At 34.2% G+C, this 17513-nt stretch overlaps 1 protein-coding gene across 5 annotated transcripts; it reads right to left on the bottom strand.

The window, feature by feature from the left end:
* Nucleotides 1-5458: 5458 nt before the first annotated feature.
* Nucleotides 5459-14691, bottom strand: LOC18427030 (ABSCISIC ACID-INSENSITIVE 5-like protein 2). Of its 5 annotated transcripts, none has more exons than XR_016042292.1 (4): nt 12629-14691; nt 12312-12383; nt 6725-6828; nt 5459-5958 (listed from the first exon to the last, which is right to left on the bottom strand). XR_016042292.1 is itself a non-coding variant. In XM_020662888.2 (4 exons), exons 2-4 carry the CDS (start codon nt 13514-13516, stop codon nt 5875-5877), a joined length of 1041 nt encoding a protein of 346 aa, XP_020518547.1. In that variant the 5' UTR covers nt 13517-13546; nt 14321-14691; the 3' UTR covers nt 5459-5874. The 5 variants fall into 5 exon arrangements, 4 of the variants coding, with proteins under 4 accessions (XP_020518547.1, XP_088705459.1, XP_006836156.2 ...); XM_020662888.2 differs by lacking the exon at nt 6725-6828 and having other exon boundaries at nt 5459-5955; nt 12629-13546; nt 14321-14691; XM_088849333.1 differs by lacking the exon at nt 6725-6828 and having other exon boundaries at nt 12629-13546; nt 14321-14691.
* Between the last annotated feature and the right edge of the window lie 2822 nt (nt 14692-17513).

Raw genomic sequence — 17513 nt, forward strand, 5'->3', positions numbered from 1 at the left:
ATTTGAAGGTGCGGTTTACTTTGATTGTTTATAGCCTCGGCTATTTGATTGAAGATGCACTATTTGAAGGTACCATGATATAGATATATAATTATTTTAAATTTTATTAATATATTTTAACTTTATAATATATAAAATTAGAACTGATCTAGATCCAGATTCAAATCTGAATCCTATATATAGTTTTGGATCCAAATCTAATCAGCTAGGATCCAAAAATGGATCTAAAAAATTTTCAGCCCAAATCAAAAGATAGGTGGTAGTGTGAAGAGTTGAAAATGGGGCATTGCCCCACACAAACCCCCCTCATGGAAACTTCCTAAGGCATCGCTTTCAACTCTTTTTTCTCAGCCCCAAGTCAAAAGATAGGCGGTTGTGTGAAGGGTTGAAAATGGGTGCCTGCCCCACACAAACCTCCCTCATGACAACTTTCACGATGCTTCTAAAAATCAAATGCGTCCTACTCTTCACGATAGCCCGTCTCTCCTGAGGTTGGGAATTTACCCGACCGCGACCCTTCGGGGTATAGGTTTAAGCAATGGTTTAAAAAGCGGATCGGTGACTCGGATCGAGCATTTCAAAAATCGATCTGGATCGATGAATCGACGATCCGAATCGGAAATCGGCTGAATCGGTCGGATTAAAGCTTCAAAAAAATCCGAAAAAATTATTAAAATTTATTATAAATATTTTTTTTTAGGAATCTAATAAGAAATGAAGGTACTACATTATTAACTTTTATTTATTTCATCAATTTGTGAATATTGAGATGCTCTTTCCCTGTATAAACTTATGTTAACCATTAAATTTGCATCACATAAAAGAAAAATCATAGAATTATCATAGATAAAATATATAATTATACATGGACTATTATAAAGAGTAAACTAATCAATGAAAGAATGGCCATTAAAATCTCGTTTTGGCAAAAAACCCTAATCCGCTAAAAAAATCCAAATTATTACAGCCTAACTAACTATAATCCAAAATTATTAAAACCTAACTAATTATAATATTATATACTGAAATTATAATTATTAGTTTACATTTTATAATTATTTTATTAGATAAATAATAACAAATTTAAAATATTTTATAATATTATCTAATTTAAAATGTATTTTTGACAACTGTAAGAAAAATAGTACATTACATGATTTATAATGTAAAAATTAATAAATAAAATAAAAGATTTAGTTATCAATGTAAAAATTAATACAATGCGTACAAATTTTGGAAATAACACTTCAATTTTTTAAAAATTTATTTTTTTAGGTTTCTATAATAAATTTAGTGAAAGAGATTGTTAGTAGAAAGATGGAGATTTCAAATAGAATAAAATTTTTATGTTTTATTTTTTTATGCCTTTCATATTATTTAAAAAAAGAATTATACTACTATGTACAACAAAAAATAACTCCTATACAAAAAATTAATTTTTTTATTTTTCAAAAACATCAATAAGTATTGCATGGCCGAATAATTCAAGGGGGGGGGCACTGCAGAGAGGGTCCTTTTAAGGCGACTACTAATTAAAGAATTGATTTAGTGGAGTGGCCTTTAAGAGGTAGGGGCGGAACGGGTAAGACTAGTTGCTCCAGTTGCCTTCCTAGTTCTAACAGCTAAGGCAGCTCGACTTGCTGCTCTTCCTTTTTGGGATAATTAAGCTCGGCATTAACAACCCGAGTTCAACGTCTGACTGTGGTGGGGTGCTTCAAAAATCCCTAAACTTGCTGCACTTCTTGAGATGAGAAAAGAAGTCGTCTTGGTATTGGATCCGCTCTTCTGTTAGCATGAACATGAATTCTCTTATTTGTCAAACTATCCGGAGTCGACCAGAGCAATCTAACATGTATCAAGAACTTTCTTACGCCTACGGGGGGACTCGGCCTTGAGACATCAAGTGAAGAAGCAAAGGTCTTAACCACCACGCCACCTCACCATATGTGGTTACAACTTGATGATTAATAGAATATATTAAAATTCTCTTTTCATTTAATGATGTTTGGAAATTATCTCACATCGAAAGATAGATATTCCACTTTAGTATATAAATACCTATGTAATATAAATTAAAATGTTTCTGTAGGGGTAACCTCACACGTGTACTGAGGTGACCTCACGTGCGTGTCGCACGCATGCACATGTGGTCGCACGCGTGCAGGGAGGGAAGCGGGCTGAACCGGATTGGAACCGACGGTTCTTCTCTAGAACCGGGCGGTTCCTGGTTTTGTATTGGAACCGACACGGCCTGTGCCGGTCCCGAGTCAAACCGGGGGAGTCCAGTTCGACTCGCCGATTTTTAAAACACTAGGTTTAAGATTTGAATTTCGTGGGTTGGGCTTAAGTCTAATGTATAAACGAAAAGCAATTCACGAAAACAAGAAAGAAAAAATAAACAAGATTAGAATTTCGTGGGTTGGGCTTAAGTCTAATGTATAAACGAAAAGCAATCCACGAAAACAAGAAAGAAGAAATAAACACAAAAGAATGAGACAAGCAATTACAACGCAAAGATATACACAGTTTGACAGCGCGCCTACGTCCACGGGAGATTAGAATTCTTTACCGGCAATGGAGAGTAAGGTTATAATTCGCTCTCTTCCTCACGCCTCTCTGTTTTTATCTAATTACAAAGAGATCTACGTTTTTTCCTTAACCCCTTACGTTTTTTCCTTAACCCCTTAATTTTTGGATGAACCCCCAATCTCCCCACTCGCATAAATATCCTTGTACTATATCAAGTCTTGTGTTTAATACTTTTGCCTAATTTATGAAGTTTAGATTATCCCTATATAAATATATATATATATATATATATATATATATATATATATATATATATATATATATATATATATATATATATATATATATATATATATATATATATATATATATATATATATATATATATATATATATATATATATATATATATATATATATATATATATGAAAACACTACAAAATGCCTATCGGTGAAATTCTACAATACTTCTACACCTCATCACCGTCCAAAGTTAATCACACGGTCACAATTATTTGGTACTATTTAAATTTTATAATTAATGTACTCATCATATTTATCTAAAATTTGGGACGTGTGTACATATGACCAAGTCTCACCAAAATAAAATATTTTAAAAAAAAATCATAAAATAAAACAATGAAATTACCCCACAAACTTTATAATAGTATTTTGCATAATTTTTATCATTCAAATTATTTGTTTTATATTTTATTCATGGAAATATCACTAAAGCGCACACATGTACAAAATTTCAAATCATTATGATTTGTAAAAAAAATATTAAAATTAAAATACTATCAGACATCTATGACCATGTGATAAACTTTGAACTATGATAAAACCGTAGGTGAAAACTATAGACCTACACCTATAAGAGTTTTGTAGTGTTTATATATATATATATATATATATATATGGAGAGAGAGAGGGGCATTTGGTTATAGCAAGAGCCTTTGGAGAAATATACATATACAATAAAAACAATCACCCTTATGAAATTGAGTAGTCATGGGTACATTGTTGATCATTTATCACAGCCCTAGTTGCTTGATTTCACATTTGACAGTTAAAATAAATGCTACTTTCGTTCCAAAGATAAATGAGAGTACATACCATGAAACCATTTATCTATGTTATAAAGCGGTCACAATTACTCATAGCCATTTAGACATCAAAATGGATGGCTTAAGGTGTACACAAAATTTGAGATTTTTTTTTTTTTTGAATTTTGAGTTCAGACAATGATACCCACAACCACTTGATCTGAAATCTAACGAACACAAATGATTGTGACCTCCTTCCATACAATCAAACATAAATACAAGAGACTGAAGCATCCAAAATGTGAAAGCTAAAAAACCAAGTAGTAATTCATTCTCCGTTCAAAGTGATCAAAATGATGCACCTTTTGCATGTACTACAACACATTTCGAAATCAATCTTTGGAATAAATGGTGGATGGTTGATAATATATATATATATATATATATATATATATATATATATATATATATATATATATATATATATGAGAAAATATGGGATTAACCCCCTAACTCATATGAGCCCAACGATTCAAATTGAATCTGAACCGATCTAACGATCACGAATGTTCGATAGTGCTTAAATTTTTATTTTTTTTCTACAGATCCAAATCACTTGAAATTTTAAATGTACATTCTTCTCATCAAAACGCACCTAATAAAAATATAAAAAAATTATCCGTAAAAAATAAAATGATCAAAATACCCCCTAAAATTTTTTGGGGGTATTTTGATCAATTTATTTCATATAAAATATTTGTTTGATACTTTTCGAAGATTCACTTATTTTTTATTAACACACCTAAAATTTCAAGTGATTTAGATTTGTAGAAAAAAACTAAAATTCAAACACTACCGGACATCTATGATCGACCCAGAATCAATTAAAGACGTTGAGCTCATATGAGTTAGTGGATTAATCTCATATTTTCCCTATATATATATATATATATATATATATATATATATATATATATATATATATATATATATATATATATATGAAAATACTACGCAACGCCTATAGGCAAAAATGAATAGTGATTTCGCCTACCCCCATCGTCGTCCAAAGTTCATCGTGCGGCTACGATTGTCCGATAGTGTTTCATTTTTGATTTTTTTTCTACAAGTCAGGATGACCTGAAATTTGGAATGTGTATCCATAAAAAATAAGGGAATCTTTTAAAAATATAAAAAAAAAAATTTACATGAAAAAAATTGACCAAAATACCCCCAAACATTTCGGGGGTATTTTGATTAATTCATTTTTCATGGATAATGTTTTTTATATTTTTATCAGATACACCTCAATAAGATGCATATACCCTCCAAATTTCAGGTCATTCCAATTTATAAAAAAAATGAAAAATAAAACACTACCGAATAATCGTGACCACAGGATGAAACTTGAACGGTAATGATAGTAGGCGAAATCACTATTCATTTTTGTCTATAGGCGCTAAAAAGACTTTTATATATATATATATATATATAGGATTGTCTATGAAAAAACCATTTATTTTTATACATAGAGGTTACAATCATTCTTGTCCCTTAAATTTCAAAATGGGTGGTTGTAAGAGTGTGTCATTGAATAGACAAAGCTCCTAAAAAAATTTTCTTGACACCCCAAACCATCCAATTTGACATCTAATGAGTGAAAATGATTGTGACCTCTATGTACAAAAGATAAATAGTCTCTTTATAAAAAGTATATGTTTTTTTAATATAAAAAATATATATAGGTATAGATGCTTGCATGTGTGAATGAAAATGCGAGAGGTATGCGTAGATATAGATGCATGCATGTGTGAATGAAAATGAGAGAGAGAGAGTGCCACAGGGATCAGAAACTCCATCACAAACCATACACATTTTGGGATGGACTCATAAATAAACACTTCCTTTCTTTTCCCAAGCCTGGTGAAGTTCCCACAATTACATGTATAACTGTAAAGGCTTGTAAGGCACAAATAGTTTATCAGGAACCCAAAGCACAAATAACACGGCCTCTCCCTCTCCCTCTCCCTCTCACTCTCACTCTCACTCTCACTCTCACTCTCACTCTCACAAAAGCAAAATCCCAACATTCCAAGAAAGTACAAACATATAATTAATGTACATAGTAAGGCCTCAAGTGGAGATGAAAAATACAACAGCAAATGCAGAGTTCCAAGCCAATAGCATAAACTTACAAAGAAAGAGGAGGAACATAAGCCGAGTCCGGATTTGTATCTTGAAAAGGGTCCACAGTGAATTCAACAGAACCTTTGTTGTGAAGTATAAACACATCATTTATCAAAAGGGTGCAGAGCTGGTTCTTCGGAGCTGGTATTTGGGTTCGGGAGCAGGCACAGAATGCAGCAGTCTCTCCACCTCCTACTAGTAATAAGCAGAAAAAAAATCATGACAAATACCCCAAACTGAGTCATATTTCCTAACAAAGGAGGTTGTAGTTCTTCTAATCTTTAGAGGAGGCCAAGCACATATTTTAAGCATGCATAATAAAGCTCATAGTGCGGGAGGAGAGAGAGAGAGAGAGGTTCTACACAATGTCACATGGATTCTTCTGTTTGGGTGCCATACCCGTATCGGATAGGAATTGACAAACATATGAATTTGGACTCTTTTAAATTCTACTTGTTTGTTAATTACATCATTTTAGAGACTTGATCTTCCTTTTTGTCTTGAGTAAACCCAAGTGAATTTTGAAATATTTATGGTATTTTTAAATAAACCCATAGATTCAGCCAATTAAGGTATAATCAATTATTTCTTGTTATTCGTCATGAAATAGGATATTAGTAGAACATTGTTGGATTTAGTTATCTCTACATAACATAGCTGCATTGTTGAATACTCTTCTCCATGGCATGGGGAATCTGAACCACGTACCCGTGTCAGAAACTACCATGCATAACAGTATACATGCAACACAGGTTCAACACATTTGGCAATACCAAGCAGTACCTAACAGCATGGTAAATGCATGTCATCATGATGACATTATGGAATGAACACGCACAAACACGCTTTTGTATGAGCAAACAAGTAAAGCATACATTTACACGTAAATAAACCATGTAGCCAGCAGGCCCACATATGAGTAAAAGAACAGACAGATCCCATGTATGAGTAAAGAACATACACAACCACACATCCGCACATGCACAACCACACCACCATGGTTTAGCTGGAGAAGCAAAGTGACGCAGTGGTTCAGCTGCTTTGGTGGAAGACATATTTTTCTAACTGAAAACCAGAAACGCTTTCTTGATAATAAATAAGCATAAACTAATACACAAAAATAACCATTTACAATAAACACAACAGATGAATAAGTAAAATGTTCACAATTATCTATGTTAATCAGTTAACAAGAGAAAGGAAAAATTAAGTGTTGATACCAATCATACTTGCTTCATTTCTTTCCATTTTTTTTATATCTTTCTTGATAAGATGTTTATCGTGAAATTATTTCTTACTTCATTATTCTTTCTTCTTCTTCTTTTTTCTAAAATTTTCTACATTTAATTGTTTATTCTTGATGAAAATGGATTATTCAAAATGTGGCGGGTAAAATTGCTACTTTAGAAGTGGTTGTCAATCAATGACAAACAGCACAGATTTTGTGCTAGTCATATCACTCATGGAAATTCAAACCCAAAAGGAATCTCAATGACACGCCACCTTGACTCATAGAAAAGAGAGACCACTATGAAGAACTTGCATGGAATTATGAGCACAAAAAGTCAAAAAGCATTCATATTAACCAAGTGTGCATATGATTAAATTTCGAGCTTGACAGTCAATACCAAAAAAGCATTTCATCTGTCCTAATCAGAGGAGTATCCACTTAGTTTTGCTCCAACTAGCCTTGCATCAGAAAAAAATTATTTACAAGAATTTTAGCCAATAAATAGAAAGGGTGGAAGATACTTTGTAGCCATGCTAGCGCACATATGTGCATATACATACACATACGCATATAATACCTATCACTAGAGAATGAAAGTCTATGGTTCTGAAGTGATAATACACATACGCATATACATACACATATGCATATAAACCTCAAAATGTCTAATTTTGATGAAGCTCATGCATGAGCGGTTTTTTCTATTTGACAGTCAAAAGCACCAATGGTTATAAATGCTTCTGCAACATAGGTGAGCTCAATACTGTCTTGATCTGCTTTTGTAAACATGCATTTGGAATTCAACTCAGTCAAAAAGAGTTAAAAATGGAACTCTTTAGTTCCATAAAGTCGCAATTCATACATCCACATATAGTTAGCCTAATTTCAAAAGTAGGCTTAAAGTTGACTGTGCGCTATGAAGGCATGCAACAAACAGCTCCACCATCATCAATAGATTTGAAATCTCAAACACTACACAATGTTTATCAATATGACCACAACATTAGCACTGTTGCTCATTTACCAATCGCTTTCTTTTGCCTCCATGGATGCACGGATGTTAAATAGCATTTGGTTGACAAAAACCAACATGCTCTCATTCATAAATATCCTGGCAAGAACCAGTTCTCCTCCTTTGTTGTCTACCTCTGGACATTAGAACCTAAGCATTTCACCTAATTAATAGGTGAACAAGCTCACAAAAATTGAACATTTGTTTTGACTGAGCTGATGGGACTCATACCAAACTGCTTAAACTTTAGGGTAGCCAACACTTTCATTTAATCAACTCACACAACATTTACTTTCCGTTGCAAATTTCATATATATTCTACACAACTTTATATAGCATCCATGTTAATAATTTAATGTAGTGACAAAGAGGCAGATCCAACAGTAGTAGGCTTAGGGATTTGAGGTAGTAGGCTTAGAAATCTAGGGCGAAGGTTAAACTATGGTTGTGGCTGGTGGTTATTGATGTGAATTAGGGTTTCAGGTGAGGAATGTGGGAGTGGATGGTTGTGTGTAGGTTTGATTGGAAATACATAGGGATTGTGGGTTTAAAGGGATGAAAGAAAGTGGTGTACACTGTATGTTGGGCTCAGGGCAATCTGAACATGGCATGAAAGGATGCAAGGTTTTAGGGTTTAATGGAGATGATGTGGCTTGTGGAGATGAAAGAGAAAGTACCTGATGGCAGTGAGATATGGGTATGACATGGGGTTTGAGGCAGAGAAAAGATGAAGATGAGGGTCACAGGAAGTATGGGTATGACATGGGGTTTTAGGCAGAGAATAGATGAAGATGAGGGTCACAGGAAGTATGGGTATGACATGGGGTTTTAGAAAGAGAATAGGTGAAGATGTGGATCACAGGAAGTGGAGTGAGAACAAGGATGCGAGGGGTGTCTAAGCATTGTATGAAATCTGCACCATACAAGAATGAAGTTTTGTGGAGTCGGCACCACGAAGGGTTTGTGGTATCAAGACCACAAAAATGAAATCAACATCATTGAGGCTTGCAAAGATTCTATTTCTATTACTCGTGCCATGGTCTGGCTATAGGCCCTTTGCATGTACCCATAATAGTGCTTTTAACTCATGACCCTCTCTTACTTGGATTGAAAGCAATCCCTCGCTTGATTAAGACTCCAATTATAAAAGGGAAACTCAACATAAAGAACATAATCAACTCAAAAAACTACTATGTAAGCTACTTCAACAGTCTAACATAAGGAAACTCCTACCGGAGTGGTACTTTAAACCAAAACATCTAAGCTAGGATTAGAAGGGCCATGGAACTCCGAACTAAAACTTGAAATCTAATTAAACCTAAAACTTCTGAACATGACTTGGAGTCTGAGATACTTGAATTAAGAAAAATGCAGAGAAATAATGGTCATAAATCTCAAAAATATATCTGAATTGAGTTTTGGACCATCCAAAAGTAAACTAAGCACAAAATTACATCCATTGATTTGGATACATCAGTCTCTTAGTCATGATGCCCCAACATGGCTACAAACATGAAATGCAAAACATATTCCATGTATAATAATGCATTCTCACTCCCAATTCTTAAAAAAAAGTGTATTAATAGAAGCTAAAATACCCTTATCATTTAATAAGCTTCTACAAGTACTTTACAAGAATATTACAGGTGTTTAGGAGACTTATATCCAGATAACAGTACTTTACAAGAATATTACAGGTATTTAGGAGACATCTATCCAGATAATACAAAATCTCAAAATTGATCTATTGGAACTAAGAAACTGTTTGGACAAACACAAAGAGACACAACAGAAGCCATGTCAATAGGTTATTGTGCCACACAGCACAAATATGACATAAAAGTGGCCAAGCATCAGAAGGTTTTTCCATTATTTATTTGTATTTGGGCTAAGAAATCTAGGGAATCCAACTGGAAAACCTAAGGTTTGAGAAGGGAACTACCCAACATGAGGTGATAGATATGAATGCCCAATCTTTGGGACAAATCCGACCAGCAACGAAAATTAACATGCTACTGACATATTTTCAGAATAAATAAATACACCAATACACATGAGTAGTTTCTCATTACCTAATAAAAATAGAAAATCAAAGATAACTTCTGAATTCAATCAGAAAAATAACCAATAAAAGATTTCTTAATCTCACGGAACAATTTCCAAGGGCTCTCCCTACAACAAGGGTTACACGCTACATCCCCAAGCTACTACCATCAAGCTAACCTTGAGACTCCATAGGATCAGTGATTAAAAGCTCAGCCTCAGGCTTGAACTTGCCAGTGTCGTGAGCTCGAGTTGGAGACTGGCTTGGCCAAGTCTCTACGTTAAAAGCAGTGATGCAGGCCAGACTCATCAGACTCCTAGATTATGCATCTGGACTTGGCACCCTACCGCAGCCAAGTGGCTCAGGTTAGCCTGAGCCTAACACTGGATAGGTTAATTCAGTTCCAATTAGGTGCGTGAAAAAATGACGAAATCAATAAATGAGATTATGCTAAACAAGCAAGAGGTTCAAGCAATGCATGCTACTCTTACTATAATAACACTATCAAGATGATAAACAACATGTAAAAGATTTTCCACAAAAAATAAAATCTTTTCCACAAAAAATAAAATCTCTAAAATACTTATTATGTGTGTGTCATAAAAAATACTTATTCCTAATTTTGGATAGAGATAAATTATTTATTAAATGGAGAGTTTCATTTTTCAATTAGATTTCCTATTTATAATCTCAATTGAATTATCTATGAAAAAAATTTACCATAGGAAGAGATAGAAATTGAATTGGACTATGAGTTAGGCTACCATAAACTCCGACTTTGTAGGGCCCCGTCAATAGGTAGCCCAATCTTAAGTCTCTCTAACACTAGGGTCCTAATCTCATTGAATGCCACATGTCCCCTACCCTTGATTGTGGTTTAATGTATGCTAGATAAATATTTAATGATTGAAAAAAAACATGAATATATAGATTGTGAATGTACTACAAGTGATCCACTAATGGTTGATGTAGTGCATTCGAAAAATGCACTAAACATAAATTGAACAGGAAAGACGTCTTAGAAAGCTTTTGAGTCCCTATCATAAAAAGGATATAACCATGAAAGTGAAACATGCCAAATATAATATCTTGACATGAATCAAGATTTTTGTTTTTCTAACGAGTCACACAAAACATAATTCCTAAAAAGATATGATTAATTGATTACAAATAGGAAAGACAGAATCTGAAGAAGCAATAAAAATAAATAAAAAATAAAATAAAATAAAAACCAGCTAAATCATGATCTATAATAGTTTGGCTTCATCTCGATACAATACTGCTGTGTTATACCGAAGCCACCCTGAACTCGAAAAATATGAACAAACAAAAGTAAACTTGCATAAACAACAAAAGAAACTTGCATAAACTGTTTCCCTATGGGTCGAAAAATATGAATGACATATAAAAATAAAAACTTGAATAAACAACACAAGAAACTTGCATAAACTGTATTCCTATGGGTTAGACAGGCAAAGACAAAAGGTTTAAGGCTTGAATAGGATGACCATTCTTATGAAAACCTTCTAATCAGTATGGAACAAGCTTCAAGCTTTTCCCTTTTTGAATGGTAACAAGCTTTGATACTTCTCATTTAACAAAATTCTAGACTTTTCCCTAAGTATCAGACAATCAGTGTAATCAATAAAATGTCATTGAATAACCATATTATATTGCATCTTCTCAACACATCTTCATGAACAATCAATTCAATGACAGACCAAAGAAAAACATCCCTAAACATATCATGAAAAAATAATATTTCAGTAATTGCTATGCAAGAAGATTATGCAGTCAATTGTGCAGAAAATAAAATAAAAAATTATTGTGCATAATAGCAACAGGCAGCCAAAAGAAAAACAAAGACAAGCTATGGCAAGTAGACGAAAACATAATATTTCACTAATAGCTAAAGAAGTAATTGAGCAAGAAGATTATGCAGTCAATTGGACAAATTAGCACATGCAGCAGATTAAATTATTCGAGCAACTTTAACATTATAGAGGATCAACATTCCCTATATGCATTAAAAGGCGCATTCTTTGAAGTGAGAGCCATTCTCTGACTAAAAATAAGGCACTAATCAAAAGTACAACTACTCGGCTTCCTACTTTGCCAATAGGTGGGCAGAAAGATACAAAAGCCAAAAACCATGGACAGAATTTAAGGTATGCTCTACATGCAAATGGCAACATCCTAGATGGTATGCAGAAATATAAAAATTATCAAAAAATACTTTGGAAATAAGATGAGATCCCCACCTTTTGCTTCTTAAGCCTTTCATTCTCTTCCTCCAGACGCATGACTTTATTCTCCAACTCATTTGTGTATGCCTGTACATGTAAACAATAACTATTACAAAAAGCATACATTTAGAAAGACAATAACTCAAATAGCACTAAACGAAATTTCAAACACAGAGCAGGGGAAGAGAGAGTGATTTGAGCCCATGGTCCATTTGGAGTTTGAAGGGCATTTGTCACTGTAGCCCCTAGTCATGAGTTCAAACCAGCCACATGCACACACAAGGCACGCACAGGCATACACACACACAAACATACACAGGTAAAAAATCAACCTGCTTCCTCGCCCGAGACCTAGCAGCAGACTCGCGATTCTTGATCATCCTCTTCTGCCGCCTCTCAACTGTCCTCTCGACGACATCACCAGTAGCCACACGCTTCCTTCCCGGTGTTTGAGTATCCGACAAAGTCCCTACCAAAGGCGATCCCACACCCATTTGGTTTTCAGGGTACCCCACATCCATAAGTGGGCTTCCTCCCATTCCTAAGCCTTGCCCAACATTGCGATTTTGCCCATAAATGCCCATTAAACTTTGTTGTTGAGCCTGTTGAGCCTGCTGATGATGGTGAGAAGAAGCTAACTGGTATTGCATCCATTGAGCTTGCTGTTGCTGAAGATTATGAGCATTTCCCATTGGATCCATCCCCATAACTGAAGCCATGTCACAAATCCCTTGGCCACCCTCTAAACAATTCGAATTCTCGGTTACTCGCTGGGTTTTGTCCGAACTCTCACTAACTACACCTGCCTTGACCAAGAAGTCCTCCAATGTCATCTCTCCTAAAGTGGGTTGCCTCCTATGCGACTTCTTCTCTTCCTCGCCCTTTCTTTGCCCCATTTGTATATCTCTCCACACTTCATCAACAGTCTTTCTACTCAAATTTTTCGTTAGAGTGAGGCTACTCTGGCGCTGTAAACCCGAAGAAGAGGAAGAAGGCCCCATTGTTTTTTCACCTAGTGTGGCCAAGGCCTGGCCCTCCTCAGCTGACCATACATTCTTTAGGAGCTCATCTATGTTCATGCTGGTTAGGGGCTTTCCTAGATCACCTAACTGGTTTTGAACTTCATCTAGAGTGAGACTATATAGAGAACCCTGCCTACCCAATATCTGGAACTGAGGGGTTTGCCCTCCACCTTGAGACACCATTGTCTCAAAGCCCATTCACCTTAGAAAACAGCTCTCCAACCCTTTCTTTTGCGGCCCAGAACAAAATGTCACAAATGCAACATCCCAATATCACAAATGGGAGAGCAGTTCAAAAGAAGTATAGAGAGAGAGAGAGAGAGCAAGAGAGAGTAAACTGTGATGAGGATTTATCAAGATAAGAGGGGAAATGATCAAATATCAGATTGAACAAGATTATAAAAACACCCCAAGAACATCCTGTTATAAAAAATAATAAAAACCCTTATATCACATACAAAGAGAAACGATAAAGAAATGACATGCAAGAAATCAAGCAAAAGAAGAACAACATTCAAATGGTCGAAAACAAAAATCACTTCAAAAACCTATAAGAACACAATAAGAACCCCATTATCTTATGGAAAACCAGGAGAACAAGAGAAAGAAAAAGGACATCAAAAGAACCCAATAACATGCACAAATAAATGAAGAGAAGAAGCAGAAAAGATCCCTAATACCCCCTAATAAAACATATGCAAAACAATAGCGGGAAAGCCCAATACTGTACCAAAAAAGATGAATAAAAAGAGGGGAGAGAAACCCAGTATCAAACACGAGAAAAACGCATGAAGATTCAATCTTTCCAATGGATTATACACAGAAATAGAGAGAAAACAAGAAAAGAGAGACCTTTTTGAAAAAATGGAGAATCTGGGTCTGTTTCTCTGATGAAATTGGGCACAAAAAGGTATGATTTTGGTGGGTTTATACAGGGGAATCTATGTGGGGGTCTGGATTATGAAGGGGGAGAGAGACAGAAAGAGGGACAAGTGTACTTACTTCAGGGTGGATCTAAGGCCTGGATGAACAGTTGCAGTAGAAGTACTCCGAGGCTCCATTTTTTCTCTCTCTTCCTGAGTAATGCTAAATCTGGAGAGAGACATTTCAGTCGTGGGGGAACTGACACAAGGCAAAAGCCAAAGGTCCATTTTCCAGAAAACTTAAGTATTTTGGTCTCCATTTATATGAACATACCGGATCTGGGTTTTTATGCTTCCGAGCCCAATAAGGCCCCATTTTTGTCCTCTTTAATGAAAAACCCATTCAAACCCATGTCCTCTCTCTCCCTCTAAAAAAAACTCTCTCTCTCTCTAGAAATACCTTAATGCTCTTCTCTCTCTCTCTTGAACCCATGAAAACTCTCTTTCTCTCACTAAAAATGCCCTAATGCTGTCTCTGAGTAAAAACAAAAATCCTCTCTTCTCATTCCCCTTCTAGAGAACCATTCATTTTTTCTCTAAAAATTTTATTCTAATTGTCTTTCTAAGTAAACAGCCCTCCTTTCTCTCTCTAAAGTCTAAACAGAGGTCTTCTTTTGGTCCATTAAAGAAAGGGAGACCTCTCTCTCATTCTCTCTCATAAAAAATAAAAAATCAATTTTCGTTCTTAAATAAGAAGCACTCATTTTCTCCTTTCTAACATTAGAAAGCATTCTACTTTGTTTTATATTTCTCTTAATTAATGTGATTTATTAACTTCTTTTGTTTGAAAATCTCTAGAGTTGGCTTTTTATTATGAAATTTTTTACCATTTACTAAAGAAAATTGACTTATGAGGAAAATTGGTTTTCAATTTGGGTTGAAAAGTCCTAAAGCTGAGACTTTTTCTCTGACCTCGTGAAGCATGGGACTTCTTTTTTTCTAAGCTTTTGGATCATAAAGCTCTGTCCATTGTGTAACAAATTTTTTTCTCATAATCAATTTAATTTATTAAATTCTTCTACTTGGAAAATATTGATTTGCTTTTTTTATTCCATCTTTTTCTACCATTTCCTAATAAAATTGATTTATGACTTTATTAACTTTTTTTGCTTAAAAAAATTATTGATTTTGTTTTTTATTGTATCTTTTTTTTACTATTTACTAATAAAATTGATTTATGAAATAATTGGGTTTCAATTTGAGTTGAAAAGTTGAAAGCCGAGGCTTTTTCTTTGACCTATGTATATTTTTTCTTAGATTTTGGTTCATAGAATTCTTTCACAAAATATTTTCTTGGCGTTCTATTTCTCACAATCAAATTGTGGTTAAAAAACTCTAATTTGGGTGTTTTATTGTGAAACATTTTTCTATTTGCTAAAAATTTTGATTTATTAAAGGAAAATGGTTGGATATGCTCTAGCCTTTTCAAAATAAGTAAAGTCTCACCTCATAACTCATCGAATATTGTAATTCAAGTGTTGGGAAACCTTTACATTGATCATCTCGATTTGAACATTATAGTTTTGAAGAAAATTAAGATTTCAAGTTCTAAAAATAACATATATTGAAAATAAGTGCTCGTAGATCCGTAAGAACTGTATATTTTTTTAATTTTAAATTTTATTATCAGTATTGAAAATTGATTTTAGAGCCATCATGGATATTTATGTTGCTATAGTGTTTTCCATACTAGAATTTGAGATGAGGCTTTATTTTGTTTTCATATAGCCTAGGCTATGTAGAAACTTCCTTAGTTGGGTTTTGCTTAGGGTTGAAAAGCCTTAAAAGCTTAGGCTTTTCTTTAACCCCTTGAGGCATAAGTCTCCTCTTTTTTCTTAGCTTTTGGGTCATAGAGGTCTTTCCAATCTGATCATGTCAATGAGATTCATTTTTTATTTTTCAATGTCAATAATTGGTGCCCTACTGTTATTTTACTTCCTAGAGTGAAAAACAAAAGCCCTCTTAAAAAGACAAAGCATTGCTTTCTTATTTTAGGAAGAGCCATGAGTAATGTATGAGAGGCAAGCCGCCTTTCCAGTCTCAAGGACTGAGATTCTCCAAGTGATTAGACATGTAAAAAGAAATTGAATCAGGGCCGTCCATTGAAGGTATAGCTATAGTCCTTATATCTCATTTTCCCTTTTTAGAAACTAAGAAATATGAGCTTTAGAGGGATTATATGTCATAATTACTCCCAGCCACAAGATCTAAAATCAGGCGGCTTAGGATGCTTCACAAGCATTGAACAATAATTATTTTTTAAAAAAATTTGAGTCTTGTCAATGGGACACTCTCTTCGAATGCGGTAGCTAAGCATGATTGTGGCATTTTGGCATTGACGGTAAACATTCTTAGGAAAAGGGCAGGGCCATGATGGTAGCACCCCCATACATAAGTTCTATGTTGCGGTTTTCAATCCTAGCGACACCGCCTAGCGACATTTTTTTAAAAAAAAGCAAACTCCCTAACATGTCTAAGACCACCTCCTGATATTTTCAAAAATGAGCTAACACCTTAATCTATCTGAAAAAAAGTGGGTAGGAGCATGTCTTCCCTATTGGATTACAAAGTCGACAATCAATTTTAGGGTATATGAAAATTAAAACATAAAATTGTTATCCAAATTAATATGTTTTTATTTCATATATCTATTAACATTTCTTTGCTAATTGTTCCCCATTTGCCTCATAGAGATGTTAATATTGTTTGTGGTAAGTGACATGTTTCTTTTCAAATTTAATTTATCAATTTATTAATTTATCAATCTCTCTCTCTCTCTCTATCTCTATATATATATATATATATATATATTATAAAGTAAAGTTATTTATCCTTCATACAAGAAGAACAAAATCATTATTGGTTGTTTGATATAAAATGGGGCGGCTGAGATTGTGTTACTGATTGGGCTTAAAATATGAAAAAAAGAAAAATATTGATCTTTATAATACACTCAAGCTGTTAGATTTTACGTATAATTGCTAGAAGTGATCATAACCTTCTTGTACTGTAAATAAATTGTCTTATACCATAGTCCCAGTGACAAACTAATACCTGATAACTATACCATTTGCACTGTGTGAGGGCTCATTTCATAGAGAACACAGGAACTTTGTGTCTATGGCAATCCTTGGACCACCTAGTAAGGGGCTTATTATGACATGTATCCTTGGTTGACCATCGGACCAATTTCAAAAAAAAATTATTATTATTTTTTAGCAAAAGCATAGATACAATTGTCTATCAAATGGACAGTCTAGATACAATCTTGG

Source organism: Amborella trichopoda, chromosome 1 (assembly GCF_054954075.1).
Source record: "Amborella trichopoda isolate Santa Cruz 75 chromosome 1, AtrichopodaSantaCruz75HAP2 v2.0, whole genome shotgun sequence".
NCBI lineage: Eukaryota > Viridiplantae > Streptophyta > Magnoliopsida > Amborellales > Amborellaceae > Amborella > Amborella trichopoda.

Coding starts and splice junctions, on each gene's coding strand:
- LOC18427030 (XM_020662888.2), bottom strand. CDS start 13,516: ATGGGCTTTGAGACAATGGTGTCTCAAGGTGGAGGGCAAACCCCTCAG. Junction 12,384..12,628: donor GGTCTCGGGCGAGGAAGCAG/GTTGATTTTTTA, acceptor TTACATGTACAG/GCATACACAAATGAGTTGGA. Junction 5,956..12,311: donor AAAGGCTTAAGAAGCAAAAG/GTGGGGATCTCA, acceptor TATTACTAGTAG/GAGGTGGAGAGACTGCTGCA.